The sequence below is a fragment of the Malania oleifera genome, chromosome 6, assembly GCF_029873635.1.
Source record: "Malania oleifera isolate guangnan ecotype guangnan chromosome 6, ASM2987363v1, whole genome shotgun sequence".
Lineage (NCBI taxonomy): Eukaryota > Viridiplantae > Streptophyta > Magnoliopsida > Santalales > Ximeniaceae > Malania > Malania oleifera.
The window spans coordinates 38,720,643-38,742,465 of NC_080422.1; the positions used below are offsets into that span (position 1 = coordinate 38,720,643).

A 21,823-nucleotide genomic window follows, 5' to 3' on the forward strand; every position below is an offset into this window, starting at 1 on the left:
GAATCCTTTTTCTCCAATTTATGCGATCATGGACCATTTCTTTTGATAGATTCAAGGATATTAAATCCTTATTCACTATCTCCTGTCAAGTTATTTTAGGTCTACCACTACCCCTTCTACTGCCCCCCACAATAACTAAGTCACTCTTCCTCACAGGTGCACTATGTGGCCTACGTTGCAAGTGTCCATACCATCCGAGTTGTTCCTCCTTTATCTTATCTTCTATAGGAGCTAAACCTAACTTACCACGAATATGTTCATTCCTTAATTTATCCTTCAATATTATACCACTCATCCATCTAAGCATTTTCATCTCGACAACTTTTACTTTTTGGATATTATGTTTCTTCGTCGCCCAACATTCCGATCCATATAGCATGCCGGTCTTATAGCTGTCCTATAAAACTTCCCTTTCAATTTTAAGGGTATCCTACGATCACATAACACACTTGAAGCACTTCTCCATTTTACCCAACCTGCTTTAACTCTATGCATTACATCATCTTCAATTTCTCTTTGAGCTTGCATAATAGATCCAAGGTATCGAAATTTACAAGTGCTATTTACTTCTTCATCATCAAGTTTAACTTTGTCTCCAATATTCCTCCTCTCATTACTAAAACTACATTTCATATATTCTGTTTCATTTCTACTTATCCTAAAGCCTTTAGATTCCAAAGCTTCTCTTCATAATTCTAACTCAGCCTCTACTCCGTCCCTAGTTTCGTCAATTAATATAATATCATCTGCAAACAACATAGACCATGGAACCTCCTTTTGAATACTCCTAGTCAATTGGTCCATCACTAAAGAAAAAAGATAGGGACTTCAAAGCAGATCCTTGATGTACACCTATCGTAATTGGAAATTCTCTAATTTCTCCATCTATAGTCCTTACACTAGTCATTACTCCATCGTACATATCCTTAATGACATCGATATACCTACATCATACACCTTTTTTTTTTTTCTAAAACCCACCATAGAACTTCCTTAGGTATCCTATCATATGCTTTCTCAAGGTCAATAAATATCATATGCAAGTCCCTCTTCTTTTCCCTAAACTTTTCCATTAATCTTCTTAAAAGATAAATAGCTTCTGTGGTAGATCTCCCAGGCATAAAACCAAATTGATTCTCTGAGATCTTCGTTTCTAACCTTAATCTTTGTTCAACTACCCTATCCCATAGTTTCATCGTATGACTTATAAGTTTAATTCCACGATAGTTATTACAATTTTGAATATCTCCTTTATTTTTGTATATAGGTATTAAAGTGTTTTTCCTCCATTCATCTGACATTTTTTTAGTTTTTACAATTGTATTAAATAAATTAGTTAATCATATAATTCCGTTATCACCCAAGCATTTCCAAACTTCAATTGGGATGTTATCTGCTCCCATAACTTTCCCATTTTTCATCTTTTTTAGTGCAAACTTAGCTTCGTTAACTCTAATTTTGCGAATAAATCTTATATTTTTAGTCTTTTCCTCATTTGACAATTCTAAGTTTAAGTCTTCTATTTGGTTTTCATTAAACAACTTACTAAAGTAATTTCGCCATCTTTCTTTAATATCTTCGTCCTTAACCAAGACAATTTCATCCTCACTTTTTATACATTCTACATTTCCTAAGTCCTTGTTCTTCCTTTCTCTAGCTTTAACAAGTTTAAATATATCTCTTTCCCCTTCTTTTGTACCTAATCTATCATACAAACTATTAAAAGATCTACATTTAGCTTCACTAACGGCCCTTTTGCATCTTTTCTTGCCTCTTCATATTTTTCAAAGTTATCTCTGTTTCTACATTTTGGCCATGTTTTATACCAAATTCTTTTTATCTTTATGATTTTTTGTACATCTTTATCCCACCACCAACTCTCTTTGCCATTCGAGAATCTTCCCATTGATTCACCTAAAATCTCTTTTGCTATCTTTTTAATAGAGCTAACTAATCTATTCCAAAGAGTATTTGTATCTATCCCATCCTCTATGGTCCAATCCTCATCTATGATCATTATATCTTTAAATTTTATTATATTTTCTCCTTTTAGGTTCCACCATCTAGTTCTCCTACACTGGTCTATTTTATTTTTTTTCTTCCATTTTTTAATAGATATATCTAACACTAAGACTCTATGTTGTGTGGTTAGGCTTTCACTTGGAATAATGTTACAATCCTTGCATGATAAACGATCTACCCTCCTAGTTAAAAAAAAATCTATTTGACTTCTATTTTGTCCACTTTTAAAAGTTATAAAATGTTCTTCTCTCTTTTTAAAGCAAGTATTCATTACACTAAAATCATATGACATAGCAAAGTCTAAGATCATCTCCCCAGATTCATTTTTGTCTCCATATCCATATCCTCTATGTATCCTCTCATAATTTTCATTATCTCTTCCAACGTGTCCATTCAAATCTCCTCCTATAAATATTTTCTCAGTCCATAGTATGCTTTGTATAATACTATCCATATCTTCCCGAAATTGTCTCTTAAGATTTTCCGCTAAGCCAACTTGAAGAGCATAAACACTAATGATATTTATTATCTCTTGTCCTAATACCATCTTGATTTTTATAATTCTATCCCTTACTCTAGTTACATCCACAAAGCTATCTTTTAAGTTTTTGTCTATAATAATGCCTACTCCATTCTTATGTTTTTCTTTTCCAGTGTACCAAAATTTAAATCCTGATTTATCGATTTCTCTAGTTTTCTCCCCACCCACTTAGTTTCTTGAAGGCAAATTATATTAATTCTTCTTAAAATCATTGTATCCACAATTTCCATGTTTTTACTCGTAAGTGTCCCTATATTCCAAGTTGCTAATCTAATCCTAATTTCCTGAACTAACGTCTTTATCTGCCCGCGTTCAGAATGATGCAGGAACCCTCACATATTTGACACCGTACTTGGGCACCGACACGGCACGTCGCTTCGAGGCGACAACCTAGCCCACCCTCGCCCACTTTTCGCTACACCCGGGTGGTTCAAATGCAACGCGTCGCTTGTAGGGTACGCCCCAGCAATACTTAAAAATAAATCTTGAACCAGAAAAAAAAACTGCTGTGCCGAGAGTCACAAGGACAGAGAAGCACCAGAAATAGCAATAGAGAAAACGAAGACCAACCTTCTTGCACTTAAAAAAATAAATCTTGAACCAAGAAACCTGCTGTGCCGAGAATCACAAGGACAGAAACCTGCTGTGCTGAGATAGAGAAGCACCAGGAATAGCAACAGAAAGCTATTGCCTGCACTAAAATAAATGGCAAACCAGAAAACCTGTTGTGCCAACAGCCACTCAGCCACAGAAGTACCGAAAGAACAGAGAACAAAAAAATTCCAGAAGAGAAAAAAAACCACGACAGCCACAGAAATGAGAGACACCTCCGAAACCGAGAAGACAAAAAAATTCAAAGGGGAAAAAAAAGCTTAGCAGTCTGCTGGCTCTGATACCATGTCAAAGTATTGTGTGATTGGATGAATGGTTTGGCCTTGAGTTTTGTATATTATATATAGACTTTACAAGAATGCAATATATGGAAAGTAAATAAGCTCTAGCATGATTCAAGCCCTATACATGTAAACTACAATCTCTCAAGCCCTATACATGTAGACTAATATATGTTAACTGTAAAAAATAAAAATTGAAAAATAAGGAAATAATTGTGGGCTGAAGGAAAGAAATCTTTTGCTTTGCTGTTTGCTGTTCTATTGACAGTATCTAGTGACAGTTTAGCAAAGGAAAGGAGGTAAAGAAATGGGGGACCTTTCAGATATAGATGGTGATGCCATCAGTGAGTTTGACTGTGATGTGAGGTTGTTGGATGAGACACAATAACAATATGGGTACTTTTCTGATTCTTGTGATAAATTAAGGAATTTAATTTATGTTCATCGATCCCTGCTGGAAGTGTTGCAGGTTCCATTTTTGATAATGATGGGTGGTTAATAATTTACAATGCAAGGATGGAATTTTTCCTACACCCATGGAGGAGTTCCGAAGGAGTTAGAAAATCAAGATCTTTTGGATAAAATGAATCTAAAGAGAGGAGTGATTTTGGAGGAAATCAAGTGTAAGGACGGTGGTAAAAGTTAAAGGATGAAGGATCAAAGGAAATTAACGAATTTGAACAGCTTAGTAAAAGGGTTTGACAAGGGATTTCCTTGGTTAATATTGTTTAATTTTATATTGTCGTCTTTTTTTTTTTGTTTCTTTTCCTTTTACTTTTCTCTTTGATGTGCTTTTGTTGTTTAATTGGACTTCTTGTCCTTGTACCTTGTACCTCTCTTCTCTCTATCTAGCATATCTTATATTTTTATCCAAAAAAAAATAATTATATATAAAGATACAGAGTTATACACACAAAGCATGTCTATTAGCTACTTTATAAATGAAAACAACTCCCCAAATAAACTCATGATGCCATCTTTCAAAAAATCCCAACTATTCAGGAAATAAGGCTAAACCGTCCAGACCCTCGGTTTTATCCCCATCCAACACAGACCTTCTAACTTTCTCCAATTCAAGAGGCTTTTCAAATCAATTTGCAGCTTCCTCCCCAATAAGTGTCCAATCCAGCCCCTCCACCATAAATCTAATCTTACATTCATTAGTGTACAACATTTCATAAAAAAATTTGATCTCATCTCCAGTCTGTATATGATCCCTCAACACCCTCCCCAAGTTTAAATCCTTAGTAAGACATTTTTCACATCCTCCTTTTAGTAACCCTATGAAAGAACCTAGAATTACAATTCCCTCCACCCAGCTAACCTTCAATTTTTGACACCAACTCCTCTTTTCCCTTAACAGAAACACCTCCAACTCATTGCAAAGATTAACCCTTCTAGCTATATCTACCTCCCTTAACAACCCTCCTCCAACCTATCCATTCTAATGATTTCAAATAGGATATTATTTTTCTTCTCCTTGATATTCCAAACACCTTTTTTATTCCAATCCTTAAAGTTGTTTTTAAAAAAGTTCAATTTTATTACCAATTTAAAACCTTCCCACCCTTGAACCTAAAAAGCCCAAGTTGGTCAATTCTCAAAAACAAAAAAAACAAAAAAAAAAAAAAAAGGAAAAAAGAACAACACTACAGTAGATAACACTGTGTTTGGGCCATAACACAGACGTGAACCACCACCCTCAACACTCCTAACCCCTTAAAAGTGCCTACAAAGAATAAGACCACCACATACAATCTTTATTCTTTAAACAAGCCAAGTCTGGTATCCTAAGCCACTAGTCCCACCGAGACTTTGAAGAAGGAAAAGAAACCCACTCTCTGAATCTAGAATCCCAAATACTCCTAAAGAAAAGGGCATCTATCACTTTGAGTTTTGTCACCTGTAAAAAAAAAAAATATTAGGAGTAACTATTAACCAAAGCCTCTAACATTCTAGGATAGAAGCTTCATTTAATCTCATTAATGACCCCTAAAAACATACTCCCTTTCTCATATTTAACAAAAAATCTAATCTAACCAATTCTGTCCTTTGTTGGTCTTTTTCCTCTCCCCAGTGCACTTTTTTAAGCCTAAGCTTATCCTAAGGAATCACCGTACTAAGACCAAAATCGTCAAGGAGTTTCTTGGTCACCTGGTTCTCTCTCATCCCAAAGAGGACAAAAGTATAAGGTTCCCCTCAGATTCTAACTCCCTCTAGCATTTTGGTAATTTGAGTTTAAATGAAACAACACAAGAATGGGAGGATTACCTCTGGGATTTGCATTTTCCACTATTGCGCTTCAAAAGGTCATTTTCAAGGTTCTTTGTCGTCACACTAGGACAGGAAAGAGTGTTTAGAATTATGAGAATATCAGAACTACAAGATTTTGCAGTTTCTGTGCTCTGAATTCTATGAATAGAGCAAATACGACCCTTGCCTTTTGCCTTCATCAATCCTCTGTCCTCCATAATCTTCAAACCCTTGTCTTCGTCCCTTCCTACATCGCCTCTCTTCCTAAGTCATTCAATTAAAGACTCTTCTACCATGAGGTTATAAGAGGACAGTGACACATCCTCATTGTCTGCGAAATCCAAGTGCCTCATCTTGACTCTCTGATTGCATAACTTCCTTCCCTTTGTCATCCTCTATCTGCTCATCTACTCGCCCATAGACATCCGATAATCTTCGCAGCAGCGCTTGTATCACATACCTAAATAATTCTTCTCCATAGCTTTCTCAAATTTTCTGCTGCATATTTCTTCCCTCTTGTACCATTCTTAAGTTCTTCTGAACCTGACAACTGTCCCACTTCTTCTTCGATGTTCTTGATTTCTCTAAATCACAAAGTGGGCCTCTAAAGCATCTGCCATTTCTGCACCCAAAAAATTTCAACCTCGATGAAGAGGGTTCTTGCCTGTCCTGTGGCCTGAACCCCCTCAGCTCAGCATTGCTAGAAGCTTTTTCTTACTGTGAATGGGTCTCGTTGAGGCCCATTTCGTACAGAATGCTTTTTATTATCTGGCTGTATCTCTCGGGCCTAGAACTCCTGAAATTCCCCTTGGTCCAGGAAATTGACTGTTAGAGACCCATGCCCGAATAACACCTTCTGCAAAATAGTTCCACCGTGCTGTTTGAAAACCTTCCCTCTCGTAGAAAATTTCGTGGATATCCGTCTTGAATCCCCTCATTCCCGGTCAAGCTTTCCCAGAACAGCTTCTTTCCTTCCTTGGCTTGCCCGAGTTCCACGACCATCACTGCATTGAATCCTGGTCTCACCATGGCAGGTTATCCATTTTCATGGAAAAACTGGTTGGTATCCCTGCCCCTTGACGCACATTTGTAGAGCCACAATCCGCACAAAGTAGCTTTGGCGTAACCATCATCAGTGTTAGTCCGATTTCCCTCTGTAAAACCCTTCAATACGCCTTCCAGCCCCGTCTCCTTTCCTTGCTGAATACAGATCATTTGTATGGAAGCCTTAATTAGGATCTTCTCCATAGATAACAACCTTCTGAAACTATTCACTCTCAGCCTCAGAATCTCACCATAAGAAAGTGATTAGGGACTTAATGTTCTGACCCATGGGTTTGTGATTTTTGTCAATAAAATGTAACTTGTGAGAAAGCCATTGTCTTTTCTCCCTTAAAAGAGAAAGATGGAACAACAATGATCATTCTTCTTTGAAATTTCGAGAAAACCGTCTCTCTGACTTTCTCCATGACAGAAAAATCCTGTTTACCAACGAAAATTTTAGCCTCCCCCAGGCTCAAAGAAGAAACGAAAGATTAACCAAATCAACTTGACAGCAAAAAAGCTATGCCAGATGAGCATGCTCGTCACTGGAGATTCATCATATCAACTCAACAGAAAAAAGCTTCACTGGAGACAGAAGAAGTATAACTTATACCTGTTTCTGCACCTCCATTTTAATTTAATCCAAGTGTTCACTATGGGATGATCAACAGTAAGCCCAGCAGCAGCCATGAACCCAAGCACTTCTTGCACCCTCCACGCAAGTTCCTTATATATAAATTCCAAACGCAAATGGTCATGGTTGAAGCAGTGGAGGCTGGAGAAATGATGGATGGTGGTCAGCAGTGATTAATGGCTGGCTTGCACTGGTCAGCTACATTGACTGGTGAGAGATGATGGATGGTGGTCAGCAGTGATTAATGGTTGGCTTGCACTGGTCGGCTTAGTGACAGAAAAGGATTCATATAGCTGACCCCACTTAGTGGGAATAAGGCTTGGTTTTGTTTTGCTTTTTTTTTGTTTTTTTTTTTTGCACTGGTCGGCTGCATTGACTGGTATAGGGGTATAGGGCTTTGAGAGAAGAAATGTGATAGAACATTTAACTTACTTTAACTAATAAACACATGTTGATGGGTTTTATTTCATTTTATTTACCTAAAAAAAAAAAGTTCCATGTCTTGTCTGGGCTGAGAAAACTGTTTAGATGAAGCAACATCTTAAGAAGGTACCTACAGCCAATCCTAGCTTGGTGCAAGGCTCTAGTAGCTTGATTGGGTTAAGATTCTCAGCTGTGTGTGCAGGCACTTGCTCTTCTACAAAGAAGAAAAGCAGTAATTTTTTTGAATCGGTAAAGATCATTAGCTGGGCATCAAGAGGATGCCACCCTGTGGTACAAAACGTCAACTACTGTGTAGAGTGTCACAAATTGTTGCCAATAAACCAACTCTTCCATCTGACAAACAGAGAATAACTTGACCCAACAATAGATTACTAAGTGAAGTAAAACGAATTTTTATTTTTCAATGAAAATGAAACAGCAGACTCTGCAATCATCCAGAAATGGTCTCTAGTTTTGATGCATGCTTAAACTGCACAGACAAAATATTGAATACAACAACAACAAAACCAAGCCTTAATTCCACTAAATTCCAACATACCAGTATGATGTACATTGAAACAGCATTACAATGGCTCTCTACTTCCTAGCAGTCTATGTTCTTCATGTACTCCTTTGAAAGTTTAATCTCCATTATCAGCTGCTGTTCTTTCAGAAGCAAGTACCCTGACTTGAGTAAAGCCTCCACTGTTTGCTGTTCAATCAGATGTAACAATCATTTTCGGAAGTCACAATTCTTCAAAAGAACTTTCAAAATTCAGTAAGGATGCAGTGTCAATGACTGGGATGATGTTTATGCTAAATCTTTATCTATAGGCTAATGCACACACACACACACACACATACACACACACAGATGGAGAGCATTGGCACAGGAAGAATAAAGGTACTTGCACGGATGAAAGCAAACCTACACATTCCAAAAGGACCTAACTCTTGGAGCTTCATATCTTGCTAATCACATTAAGTTACAAATAAATTCTATGACCGTTTAAAACTATATCTTTATATGCCAAATGCCTACAACATAGTTGATCAATACAATTTGGCAACACCAAAAGCAGGGACGGAAAGTAAATTTAAAAAAAGAAAAAGAAAAAGAAAAAAGAATAATCCTCAAGCTGTCTGGTTATGGTACACCCCAAAGGCATAAAGAAGAAAATCTGGTGCAAAAGAATAGTAAGCTAGATGGCTTCTTAGTAAACAAGAAGCACCTATTGGATCCATGGGAAGAAGCACATGCACCAGGAGATAACCAGTAAATGCTGTGAAGAATGCAGGAAAGAGTCTATCTTATATTTTACAGGATATAGTAATGACATTTTGTCAAATTAAGAAGACATCATCAAATGAAATGTGTAATACGAAAAAAGTCATTGTGTTAAAACAGCAGCAAATGGAATCAACAATGGAAGCAACAAAGCACACACACAACACACATATACATTTGGTCAATTTATTATATAATTTGTTTGAACAGTTTAAGCATATATTGGTAGGCAGGGCTTTCTCATGATGTGCACTCATTATGTTTTGACAGTTTAGAAACAGGTCCTCAACTGTTTTTGCACTGTGATTTTGCTTGGATGATATGGAATAATCTTTTTGGTCTATGGGGACGAAGTTCGGTTTGTCAACAACTGGTTGAGGACATGTTGATCATTTCTTTCTCTAATTTTGGTAAAAACAAAGATGAAGTTGTGGGATTATGGATGAAACGCAATGTATGGGGAAAAAGTTTAGTCACACCTTGTTATTGGACAAGATTCATTTTTCAGCTTTGCTTTGGTAAGCTGGAATTGGTTGCTTAAAGGAGTGAGATTCTCTTGACTAGCTTTGTTAGTTAGGTTGTTGATTTATCCTTTTTGTTTTTTTTTTTTTTCTTTTTTGTACATCTCTTTTTGTTTATGAGGACTTCCTATTCTCCTTTTTGTACATTCTTTCTAATCTAATGGATTCATCTAGTTTTGTTATGATATATATATATATATATATATATATATATATGTGTGTGTGTGTGTGTGTGTGTGTGTGTGTGTGAGAGAGAGAGAGAGAGAGAGAGAGAGAGAGATGAAGAAATAAATTACCAATAGAAGAGAGAAGATGATAAAAAAAGGAGGATGTGGCATCCTCCAAGCTAGAAAGAAAAAAATAAAAAACAAAAAGGAGACCTTGACAATATGAAAAAACTAATAAAACAGACGCCTCCAAACCCTTTATGAATTAACAAATGGAACATTTTGAAAAAGCCACTTGAAAAACATTAGAGTGAAGCAAAGACAATTACTCCAAACTAATGTAATTGGAGTAACAAATCCCATCAGATATTCCAAATAATCACAAAGGCAGCACATCTCCCAAAAGATCCTTTATCTCTTTTTCTTAGACTTGCAAACCACGTCCCTCAATGCACAAAACGATCTCTACTCTCAGCCCCCAACACTAACCATAAGAAATTGCTGACTGACTTTTCTAACTTATGGGCCACCAGCACAAGAATTCTGTTAAGATTTGATTAAAATGAATGATTTGACTTGAAGATAGGTCTCTCCCTCTATTTAAAATACAAATTAAATACATTCTAATGACAATAATACCCTTACTAACTCTCGCTAATTAACATACTAATACACTCAATAATAATAATACTAAAAGATATATATAACCTCTAAGATTCCCCCTCAAGCTGAAGCATAAATGTCATAAGCTCCTTGATTGTTACAAATGAATTTAACACGAGCACCTATCAATGCTTTGGTAAACAAATCAGCAAGCTGCATGTCCGACTTCACATAAGCAGTTGTAATGAACTTCTGCATAAGTTTCTCTCGAACAAAGTGGCAATCAACTTCAATGTGCTTCGTCTGCTAATGAAAGACCGGGTTGGAGGAAATATGAAGAGCATATTGATTATCACACATCAAATTCATAGGTTGAGAATGCGAAATACTCAATTTTCCAACATGTTCTTTAATCAGACAAGTTCACAGGTAGTGTGAGCCATAGCTCTATATTCTGATTTAGCAATTGACCTTGCCATCACAATTTGTTTCATACTTTTCCAAGAAACCAAATTACCACCAACCAAGATATAGTACCCGATGGTGGATTTCCAATCGGAAGGTGATTCAGCCCAATTTGCATCTGTATATCCATGCATATAAGTGTGACCCTGATCACGATATAAAATACCTCTCCTAGGTGCACCTTTGAGATATCTCAAGATGCGAATTACTGCATCCCAATGACTTGTCCTCGAAGAATCTATAAATTGACTCAAAACAGTTGCAAAAGATATATCTGATCGAGTAATTGTGAGATAACTCAACTTTCCCACAAGTCTTTGGTATTGTCCAGGATTAGGTAGCAAATAACTTATATCTGACATTAACTCACTATTAAAATTCATGGGTGTATCAACTGGTTTAGATCCCAACAAGCTAGTTTCATCCAACATATCAAGAACATACTTCCTTTGTGACACAACAATTCCGATATGAGATCTAGATACTTCTACACCCAAGAAGTATTTTAACGGTCCCAAATCTTTGGTATGAAACTTAGCTTGTAGAAAAAGTTTAAGACCATGAATGCCTTTATCATCATCACTTGTAATAATAATATCATCCACATAAACAACAAGAAGGATCCTACCAGATGAAGTACAATGATAAAACACGAAATGATCCATAACACACCGTCAAAGCCCAAACTCAAGTACTGCAACAGTAAAACGACCAAACCATGCTCTGGGAGACTATTTTAAACCATATAAGGCCTTCTCGAGCCAACACACTAAGCCTGACTCCCCCTGAGCAATAAACCAAGGTGGTTGTTCCATATAAACCTCCTCCTCAAGGTCACCATGCAAGAAGGGATTTTTCACATCTAGTTGATGCAAAGGCCCGTGACAAGTAGTAGCCAAGGAGATGAATAGACGTACTGATATAAGTTTGGAAATTGGAAAAAAAGTATCAGAATAATCTAGACCATACACTTGAGTGTATCCCTTAGCAACAAGATGGGCCTTTAGACGAGCCACGACACCATCAAGGTTGACTTTCACAATGTAATCCCAGCGACAACCAACCACAGACTAGTCAGGAGGAAGAGGTACCAAGTCCCAAGTACCATTGTCATATGAAGCATTCATCTCTTCAACCATAGCATCGCTCCACCCTAAATGGGCTAAGGCTTCCAGAACAGATTTAGGAAGGGTAGTAGATGATAGAGTAATGACAAAACAATAATAGGAGGGTGATAAGGAGTCATAAGAAACATAGTTGGAAATGGGGTGTTGAGTAAATGTGTGTTTACCTTTCTGAACTACAATAGGAGGATCAACATCATGGGAAGTATAATCATCAGATGAGGAAACCAAAGGTGTGGTAGTAGAAGCTAGAGGGGACTCTCTTCCTCAGAGCAGTCGTTGTGAATACACCTGCAAATTAGGGTGATCAAGGTGATGAGAAGGACTCGAACTACATGAAGACTTAGATGGTTGGTTGGGCAAGGATAGCAACATAGAATCTGGAAGATTAGGCAAAGAAAGAGACTTGTTGAGCTCAGAATTGCTCAGTGACTGGATGTAGTAAGGTGTAGACTCAAAGAAGGTAACATCGGCAACAACAAAGAAGTGAAGCAACAGAGGACTATAACAATGATATCCCTTTTGAATTTATAAGTAGCCCAGAAAGACACATTTTATAGCACAAGGATCCAACTTATCCACCTCAAGAGTTAGTTGATGAACAAAGGACAGCCACCCAAATATACGAGGAGGAAGAGAAAATAAAGGTGAATTAGGAAAGAGAATGGAGTAGGGAAGTTTACCACTAAGAAGAAAGGATGACATTCTGTTGATTAGATAACAAGCAATAAGTACAACATCACTCCAAAACACTTAAGGTACATGCATTTGATAAAGTAAAGTGTGAGTGATTTCAAGAAGATGTCTATTTTTTCGCTCTGCAACCCCATTTTGTTGAGGAGTGTGGGCACAAGATGATTGATGCACAATACCAAACTGAGTCATATAAGTAGTGAATTGTGCATTGAAAAACTCTTTAGCATTATCACTTTGAAGTATTCAAACTGGCAAAACAAATTGAGTCATTATTTTAGAACAAAAGGCACAAAATATATGAAATAACTCAAAATGATCTTTTAGTAAATATAACCAAGTCATTCTTGAATAATCATCCACAAATGTCACAAAATACCGGAAACCCAACTTAAACACGACCCTACTAGGACCCTAGACATTTGAATGAACTAACATAAAAGGGCTTGCAGCCCGCTTATTGACCCAGGAAGCAAAAGAAACACAATGATGCTTTCCTAACTGACAAGACTCACAATCGAGACTAGACACTGAATTCAAACTAGGAACAAGACATTTTAACTTTTTCCAATGAAGGATGACCCAGGCAACAATGAATTTGGAAAGGTGTGGCAGCAGTAGTGCAGGCGATAGAAGGAGATAGCGGCTCAAAGTGATAGAGTCCACTAGCTTCACGCCCTCCACCAATCATCTTCCCCGTCTTCAAATCTTGAATAACCACAGAAAATCAGGGAAGAATATCATTGAACAATTCATGGATTTAGTGATTTTTCTAACGAACAAAAGATTGAAAGGAAATTTGGGAAAATATAAAACCAAAGGAAGAGAAATAGAAGAAGTGGGATTTACAGACCCAATTCTTTTGATTGCAATAGTGGATCCATTAGCAAGAGCAACACAAGCTAAATTTGCACAATATCGAATAGCGGAGACAAAGCTAGGTATACCTGTGAATCTGTGATTATGATCAGTGGCAATGGAGTCTAAGACCCAAGGAATAGGACAAGAAGTACTGGATGATAGGCATACTATGTGATTACCTATTTAGGCAAGAGATGAAATGGGAAGAGAAGCTTGTTGTGATGCTTGATACTGCTGCAACTTGGAATACTCTTCCTCTGACATAGAGACAATACGTTGCCCCCCACTCAACCTCAAAGGTGAGGAATCAGTTGTGGCTACATGCCCCCAAATGTGTGAAGTCAGTGGTGGCTGAATTGGCAACATGTGAAGGTTTGCCGTGAAGATCCTAACACTACTCAATAGTATGATTATCCTTCCACAATGAATGCACTTGAGAGGAGTACCTCTGCCTTGTCTGTCTCTACTGCTATGCCTACTCAAACCACCGTAATAACTTTTGTGGTTGTTTGGCAGAGAACTAGAATCACTCTATGTAGCAAAGGTTGTCCTCTCAAAGCCAGATGCAAGAGAAAACGAATGCGTGCTAAAGGAAGCACGAAGGACACGAGAATAAACATCAGCAAATGATGGCAATTTGGTACAATTGAGTATCTAGGACCGAACTACCTCAAACTTAGGTCTCAAGCCTGCTAGAACACAAAGAACTGTCATATGCTCCCTCTGCTTTTGCATCTCATGAACATCGACAGTTATAGGTTGCACGCCGTTAAGCTCCTCATGAATACGCTTCATCTCTCCAAAATAAACTACAATGCTCCTACCTCCTCGTTGTAACTGAAAGTACTCCTAGGATAAATCATACATACGTGTAATATTACTGAAGTATAGAGGTTTGAAATTATCCTAAATCTCCTTGCACGTATCTAGATGCATACATATCTATGAAATCTGTGGCTCCATTGAATTCCATAAAAGGGAAACAATCAAGGCATCTTCCTGAACCCACATGTCTTCTATCTTCTCTTCAGAAGAATTAGATTGGAGCAAGTGGTCATATTTCCCTAATCCTACTAAATAAATCCGAACAGCTTTAGACCATTGAACATAGTTCTTTCCATCCAACTTTTGAGTCGTTATTTGTGGCAGTGATGTAGGAAACAAATTTTTTGGATTCATAGATTCTATCCCAACACTCACAAATCAGCAATCACACCAAAAACAATAAGAACAATCAAAACTAATCAGGTCAATCACAAACTATGTGAAGCACTGACACAACGATAGACAAGGTGAACAACTCACTGACAGATATAGCGCTGCCACAGCACTCACAAATCAGCAACCACACCAAAAACAAGAAGAACAATCAATAATCAGAACAATCACAAACCATGTGTAGCATCGACGCAACCACAGATGAGGTGAACAACTCACCAACGGATATAGCACTACCACAGCCTCACAACTGAACATATGAACGCTGCCACGGCTCCACAAAGCTCACAAGGAAGCTTTCACAAACCCTAAACAAAAATTAACGGAATACCGTGAGTGCATGGTCAAAAAAAAGTTGAAGTTTTGAGCAAAAAACTGGTCTAACAGCTTGATAATATAGTCTAAAGAAGGAATTAGAACATGGCGGAAGAAAAAAAAAATAGAAAAGAAAAGTGGCTGTAGTTTCACTCACGCTCTGGCGTGTGGGGTCAGCCCTGCTGGCATTTGGCCAGCGTGTGGGGGCGGGTGGAGTGCCCTACGGCGATGGGGTTTTGTGATTTAGTATGGGATGGAGGTGAATCTAGGAAGAACAGCCACAGGAATGGTGTTTTCTAGCGACGGCCGAGGGAAATAGGGTTTAGATAGGATCATGCTCTAATACCATGTTAAGGTCTCGCCCTCTATTTACAATACAATTTAAATACATTCTAATGAAAATAATACCCTTACTACTCTCACTAATTAACATACTAACACACTCAATAATAATAATACTAGAAGACGTATATAACCTCTATCAAATTCTAATCAAAGACAAATAATATAAAGAAATATATCAAAGAAACAGCAGAGCAATAGTACTGTCATTACGTTCTCTCTCTGTCTCTAAACATTTTTCCTCACTTTCTCCTTCCACCCTTATTCTTTTCTCCCTTCTTCTAATTTATGTCTCTAACCCTATATTTCATAATTTGATAGATCTTTCGTGTTTATAACATCACATCAGAGCACAAATCCTGATCAATCTGACTTGCAGTACTTTCTTTGAGCATTCACTCCTATTCCCGTTTCTCTCCCTCCCTAATCGACTCAACAATCAACATCATTAGCCTGGTTTGGGACTCATTTAGAGGTCCTTTGTTTCTTTCCTTAAGTGCAACCTTGTTTGATGCTGTGCATTTCTGCCACTTCATGAGGTGAAATAGTTGTGTCCTGTTACATGGCCTCTCAGTTTCTCTGTTTGAGTGATTTCTGCAGGGGCATGTCATGGTTATTTTCTGAAACCATCCATCACTGCATTGCAATGTGTTTCTGCCTGTAAAAATTGTGATAGCCTCCTTAAGTCTTCCAGTGTGGGATGCCTGTGCTATGCTGCCTGTTGTCTTCTTTAGAGTGCTGCAATTTCTAGCTGTGCCTAATCTTTAATTGGTAATTGATCTAGAGTGTAGCACAGCAATTGGTGGTCCATCCAGGTTATATTGCTGCCTGTTGCAGCTAGTTCAGAGTGCTGTGACTGCAATTTCTAGCTGAGCCTGTTCTTTATTTGGTAATTGATCTAGAGTGTAGCACTGCTATTGTTGGTGTGTCCAGGTTATATTGCTGTCTGTTGCAGCTGGTTCAGAGTGCGGTGACTGCTGGTTGTTCCCTGTCGAATGTATGCTCACAGTCCGTTCATATTGTATCACCATTTTGATTTCCCATTTTTCTGGTGATTTGAACAGCTGAGTAAGATATTCTTTTTGGCTGAGTGGAGACTAGTGTTTAGTTGGTGGAGCTCTTTTTTGTGCATTGTTTGGTACTCTGCATGCTGCTCTCGTGGCTTTCTCATATAGAAGTTCAAGTGGTCAACTGATAATGTCCATGTCCAGATTACAGCAATGTGGTCATCTGGTTCTTTGAATTACCTCTTGTGGTCGCAGGAAGTGCAGGTGTATATTAACTTGAAATGGAAAACTATATACTTGTTCCAAGCCCCCACTGATCCCAACACAAAAGATAATGAGGATTAGATGAAAGAGTGGCAAAAAGTCCTCATGTAATTATGAATAGCATGGAATGGGCAGATGTTTCACAAGATTGCCAAGGTTGTTTTGAATGATTTTTGTGAGAGCTTAAGATACAAATAAGAACCTCATATCTTTTTTTTTTTGGGTATAAGAAAAGGATATATATTAAGAAAGAAAGAGTAGTTACAACCTAGGGGAGGATAGGAAATCCTCATAAAAATAAAATTAAAAAATTAATTAAAATTAATAATAAATATTTAAAAAAAAAAAAGCTAACAAGAAAATTTTAACCCATAGTCTATACAAGAAAAATTTCAATGTTGATAAAGAGAACAGACCTATAAGTCAACATCATTGTCCCAAATTTCCATGAAATTATCAAAATTTTCATTGAATTTCCACTTTTTACCACCCTAAAATAAAAATTGCAGCCAATTCCATTTTACAAAACCAGCCAAGAAGTCTTTTATTAATGACAAAGCAAAGGGAAGCATACCCCGTCATACTAGTGAGGATGGGCATATCATCTAGTGTATCTCGAATGGAGTATAACAATTAAGTTCATATGTTCCACCAATTCCAAGCTTAACCCTTTAGGCCTAGTACTACTGTGGCGCATTCATGTACAGCATAGCCCCTTGACAGTTCATCTTTTCATCCTCCAATTATTGATTTTGGTTCCTCATCCTGCATAACAGGTAGAAGTAGACCTACTCAATGACAAAAATTTTCCCCACTGATTGTTTAGTGACTCCTCTTTCCTGTTGTGGAGATATCCTCTCTTTTCCATCTCTTCAATTTCATTTATATTATACTAATATATATATATATATATAAGTTTCCATTGAATTTTCCATTTGCAAAATGCTGGACCAAGTCACTTAATTGTCAGGAAGATTGATGGAGGCTTAAGAAGGCCAGTCTAAGTTACTTCAATGGAGGCAGTGGTAGTTCAAGCTCCTCGTGTACAGTGACTTCATTTCCTCTCATGGATTAGTGGTATGCTCGAGGACATCCATCACTTCTAAAATATAGCAAGCACTTCTAGTTGTTTAGAAAAAAGTCAGTTCAAGAAGCACAGTGCACCTTCCCTTTGTCCTAGGATTGAGTCTTATAGCAAGCATGGTTTTAAATAGTGGTAACAAGTCAGTTCAAGAAGCACAGTGGGCCACCCTTTTAATTTCTTGCTAATTTTTTCTTCTAATCCTCGACCCCATATATCTTTTGCAATAAAATGTTGTGACCAGTTTCTTGGTTCTTCAAGATCAAGTCGTTGAGATGCTGTCAATGGAATCTTGAGATATCTCAAGGGTGCATCTGGGAGAGGTCTTTTATATCAGGATTGAGGTCACAATTATGCTAAAGGATATACCAATGCATATTGGGTTGGGTCGCCTTCTGATAGAAGATCCACAACCTGGTATGGTGTTTTTGTTGGTGGTAACTTAGTATCTAGAAAAGTAAGAAATAAATTATAGTGACCCAGTTAAGTGTTGAGTAGTATCGACCCATGGCCCACACTACTGAGCTTAGCTTCCTACATTCTCAGACTATGGAGTTGATATCTGATAATAAAGCTACTATTTCATATTGATTGCAACCCAATTTTCCATGGCCAGAAGAAACACATTAAAGTTGACTGTTGCTTTGTTTGAGAGAAACTAGTGCAAAAGCTCATTACAACGACTCATGTGAAGTCTGAATTCAAACTTGTTAATTTATTCACTAAAGTACTTGGGGGATGCTCAGGTTAAATACATTAGTAACAAGCTAGGAGCATGTGATATCTATGCTCCAACTTGAGGGAAGTGTTACTAAAGTTATTTATTATTTCTATCCTATGTAGTAAGTGGGAGTTAGTGTGTGAGGGTAACATGGTCACTGTTATGTACTTGGCATATATTATAAATAGCGAGAGAGATCCATCATTGTGATCAGGTCTTCCGTTTTACTCAATATTTTAACAGTTTCCTCTTTTCTACTTGCACAACATCCATATAGTCAAAGCACAATACCCGTCCATCCTGTAGCCCATTACTCATATCTCTGCTCCACCCCATAACAGCGCACAATCACTGCCCCACCCCATAAGAGAGCACAATCTCAGCCCATCCCACCACCCCCAAAGTGGCTTTACTAGGGACTGTACCAATAGACTCCTCCACCCTTTACATGTAAGTCGTCCAATTGGACAAGGTCTACTGCAACTTTAAGTTTCTAAACAAGCCTCTCAACAGACACAAAATGTGTTTCCATTAATCATAGGCCCTAATCCGAAGCCCACCTTGATTAGGCCCAACAGCCTGATTAGATGCATTACCCATTAAACATAGCGCAAATGGACTAAAAGGTCCACTCCTCTCAGGCCTAAACATCACCAGCTTCTTCATCAATGCTTCACTTCAAGGAAAACCTAGATCTGCGTCTCGCCAAACTGCCAGTGCTGCCACCTTTTCTCTTCGACCGCATGGTGCCACAGATGCATGACTGCTTTCCCAATGGAAACCTTCTTTATTCCCACAACTCATGCACCCCATCAAAGAACAAACATCTCAAAAGCAAATCCTCCCTTAACAACCACACCACTGATTCTTACCCGTTTTGACCTCTTTGATACTAATCCTCTTAGATCGGAGCCATCTTATTCATTTCTCCCTTCCATGAAACTACTCCAACCATCTCTTTTCAACCCTCCAGCAACAAAAATCAAATACTCATAAGATCAGACTCCCAACTCAGAAAATCTGTATCTAAGTTGGCCAAATTGATCAAATCAACCAGATTTCTCTATCTGAACAGACATGCTTAAATGAGACCACGCAGGTCAAGCTCAGAAAAATCCATTTTACCACTGGGTACCCTCGCACATCGATTTCTTGTCATGCTATTCTCAATCAAAATAACAAAACCTCCTATCCTCATCCTCTATTTCCTTTTGATTTCTGTACTAATCGCAGGAGATTCTCATCTGTCATGGCTGTCATTCAGTATCATGGTAAATGAATAAAGAAGATAGTATTACAAGACGAGAGAGAGAGAGAGAGAGAGAGAGAGAGTGCAGCAGTGAACATTTCTTTCTACTTTTAGTCTTCTACATATTTAAAGTGCTTATAATATGATTTTGAAAATAGTAAATATATGCTAAGTAGCAATTAAATATACTGACTAGCTGTAAATAAAATGAAAATTTTTGAAGTTGCTACAACACCTAATGGTAACACTTAGCAATAATATTGGCCAAAACAATTTAAAGGGAAAAAAAGAGCTTACAATGAAAACAAATAAGAAATTGACAAAATTATTTAAATAATTATTAAATATATTATCTTACAATAATCCTAATCCACGGTACAAGTTTGCAGTACGCAAACAAAGATTTAAAGCAAAAGGAATAAAATCAAATAAAGTAAAACAGAAAAACGAGAAATTACCATGAGAACAAAGCAGGGAAACCTTGTCCAAGAACAAAAGTTGTTCATGTTGAACCGAAATCAATGAAGATATATAATAGGGAACAATTCCAAACTGAAATCGCGACAACCAACCACAAAAAACAAAAAATCAAAAGAACAGCCAACCAAATGAAGTTCCTGGAGCTTAAACCAATGTTTGATTCAGATTTCAAGCTCGTGTCTCTGTTCTTGAAACAAAAATTAAGTAGATTTGAATTGGATGTGAACAGAAGAGGGTTCAGAGCACACAATATCAGAGAAAATCTGCGAAAAGGTGAAAATCTTCCTTTTATATGTTGACAGGTCGTAATGCTGCTGTAACAGTCTATAACAGTACAGTAGCCAGCCATTATAGACCGTTACACAGGCATAGCAATAGTTATGCCTATAAATTTCAGTCATGCAGATATACCAGGCTGTAAAGGGATCAGGATCTTTTTTCATTCTGAGACAAATTTCACACTACGTATAAAGGTCCCCCAAAAAGAAACCCCCCTAACTTCTTTGTCTCCCCCTCTCCTTGTGATGCTCAAGCTGCCATCTCTATCTTCACAATGCAGATGCTGCTCTCTGATTTTGCTGCTCTGTTATCCTTCCCCCTCCCCTTTGAAAATTCTCCTTTGACCTTCATTTTTCTAAGATTATGGTGGTTCAGAATACATGAGACGTGTTTTAGAGATCAGAGGGACTAGGTTTCAATCATGCCAGGAATTTCAGATTTGTTTTTCGTAAATTGGACGCAGTCTTTTTTAATCTATATGCTTCAATTTTTTAAAAAAAAAATTATTTGTATTTATTAAAATCTGCTTATTCATATTTTCCTGTAAATCTGCCTATATTCAATTGCTGCAGATTTTTCTTCTTAATCTGTTGCATTTTCTAATTTGCTTGCTTCAGACCTGTTTTTCTCCCCTTTTAACCAGCAGCACTTTCTTAAAATTGTTTTACTTCATATTTTTTATTTTCTTAAAAAAACAAAATTCTATTGTGGTTCCTTTATTATTTATTTATTTATTTTTTTTAAATCTGATTCCTTCATATCCGTTTCTCTAATCTGTTGCATTTTTTGTGTCTAGTTGTTTTAGATTTTTTTTTTCCTAAATCTGATGTGTGTTTTTTCCTAAAACAAAAATTAAGGATCTATGATTTGTTTGTCATTCACCCCCAAATTCTTCATCTAACGTGCACTTCATCAGCTAGTTAATGATACTAGCAGATGGTATTTATGCTCAAGTGATAATTGATCAATGGATAATATAATTGGCGTTTAAAATTTTGGATCTATGATTTTATTCCATTATTTATAAGATTTTGGCTCCATTATCCCATCAAGCATGTAAAATATAATGCAACTTTTCCTCAACAAGTTTGCAAATAAAATCTAATTTTATTAATATATGCAGTGTAGTCATTCACATAAAGGCACTAAAGCAAAACAAAAAAGAAATCATTTTTGAAAATTATAAAGGATGTCCTACAAATATGGGTTTAATTAACCAAAAGCATTCCATCATTTTCATTCTTGGGGAAAAAAAAAAAAAAACAAATACAATTAACCAAACATGTTCTTGCTTATAAAATATGCAAAATACATTGTGTATTTTCATTTTCAAAA

The 21,823-nt window shown here is 37.1% G+C and overlaps 1 protein-coding gene across 1 annotated transcript in view; it reads right to left on the minus strand.

Annotated features, from left to right (window-relative positions):
• Window positions 1–8,207: 8,207 nt before the first annotated feature.
• LOC131157065 (ribulose bisphosphate carboxylase/oxygenase activase, chloroplastic) overlaps window positions 8,208–21,823 on the minus strand; it is a 112,884-nt gene continuing 99,268 nt past the window's right edge. Inside the window, exon 12 of the mRNA XM_058110930.1 lies at window positions 8,208–8,522. Coding sequence (XP_057966913.1) covers window positions 8,415–8,522 — 108 coding nt within the window. The 3' untranslated portion in view covers window positions 8,208–8,414. The remainder of the gene's footprint in view (window positions 8,523–21,823) is intronic.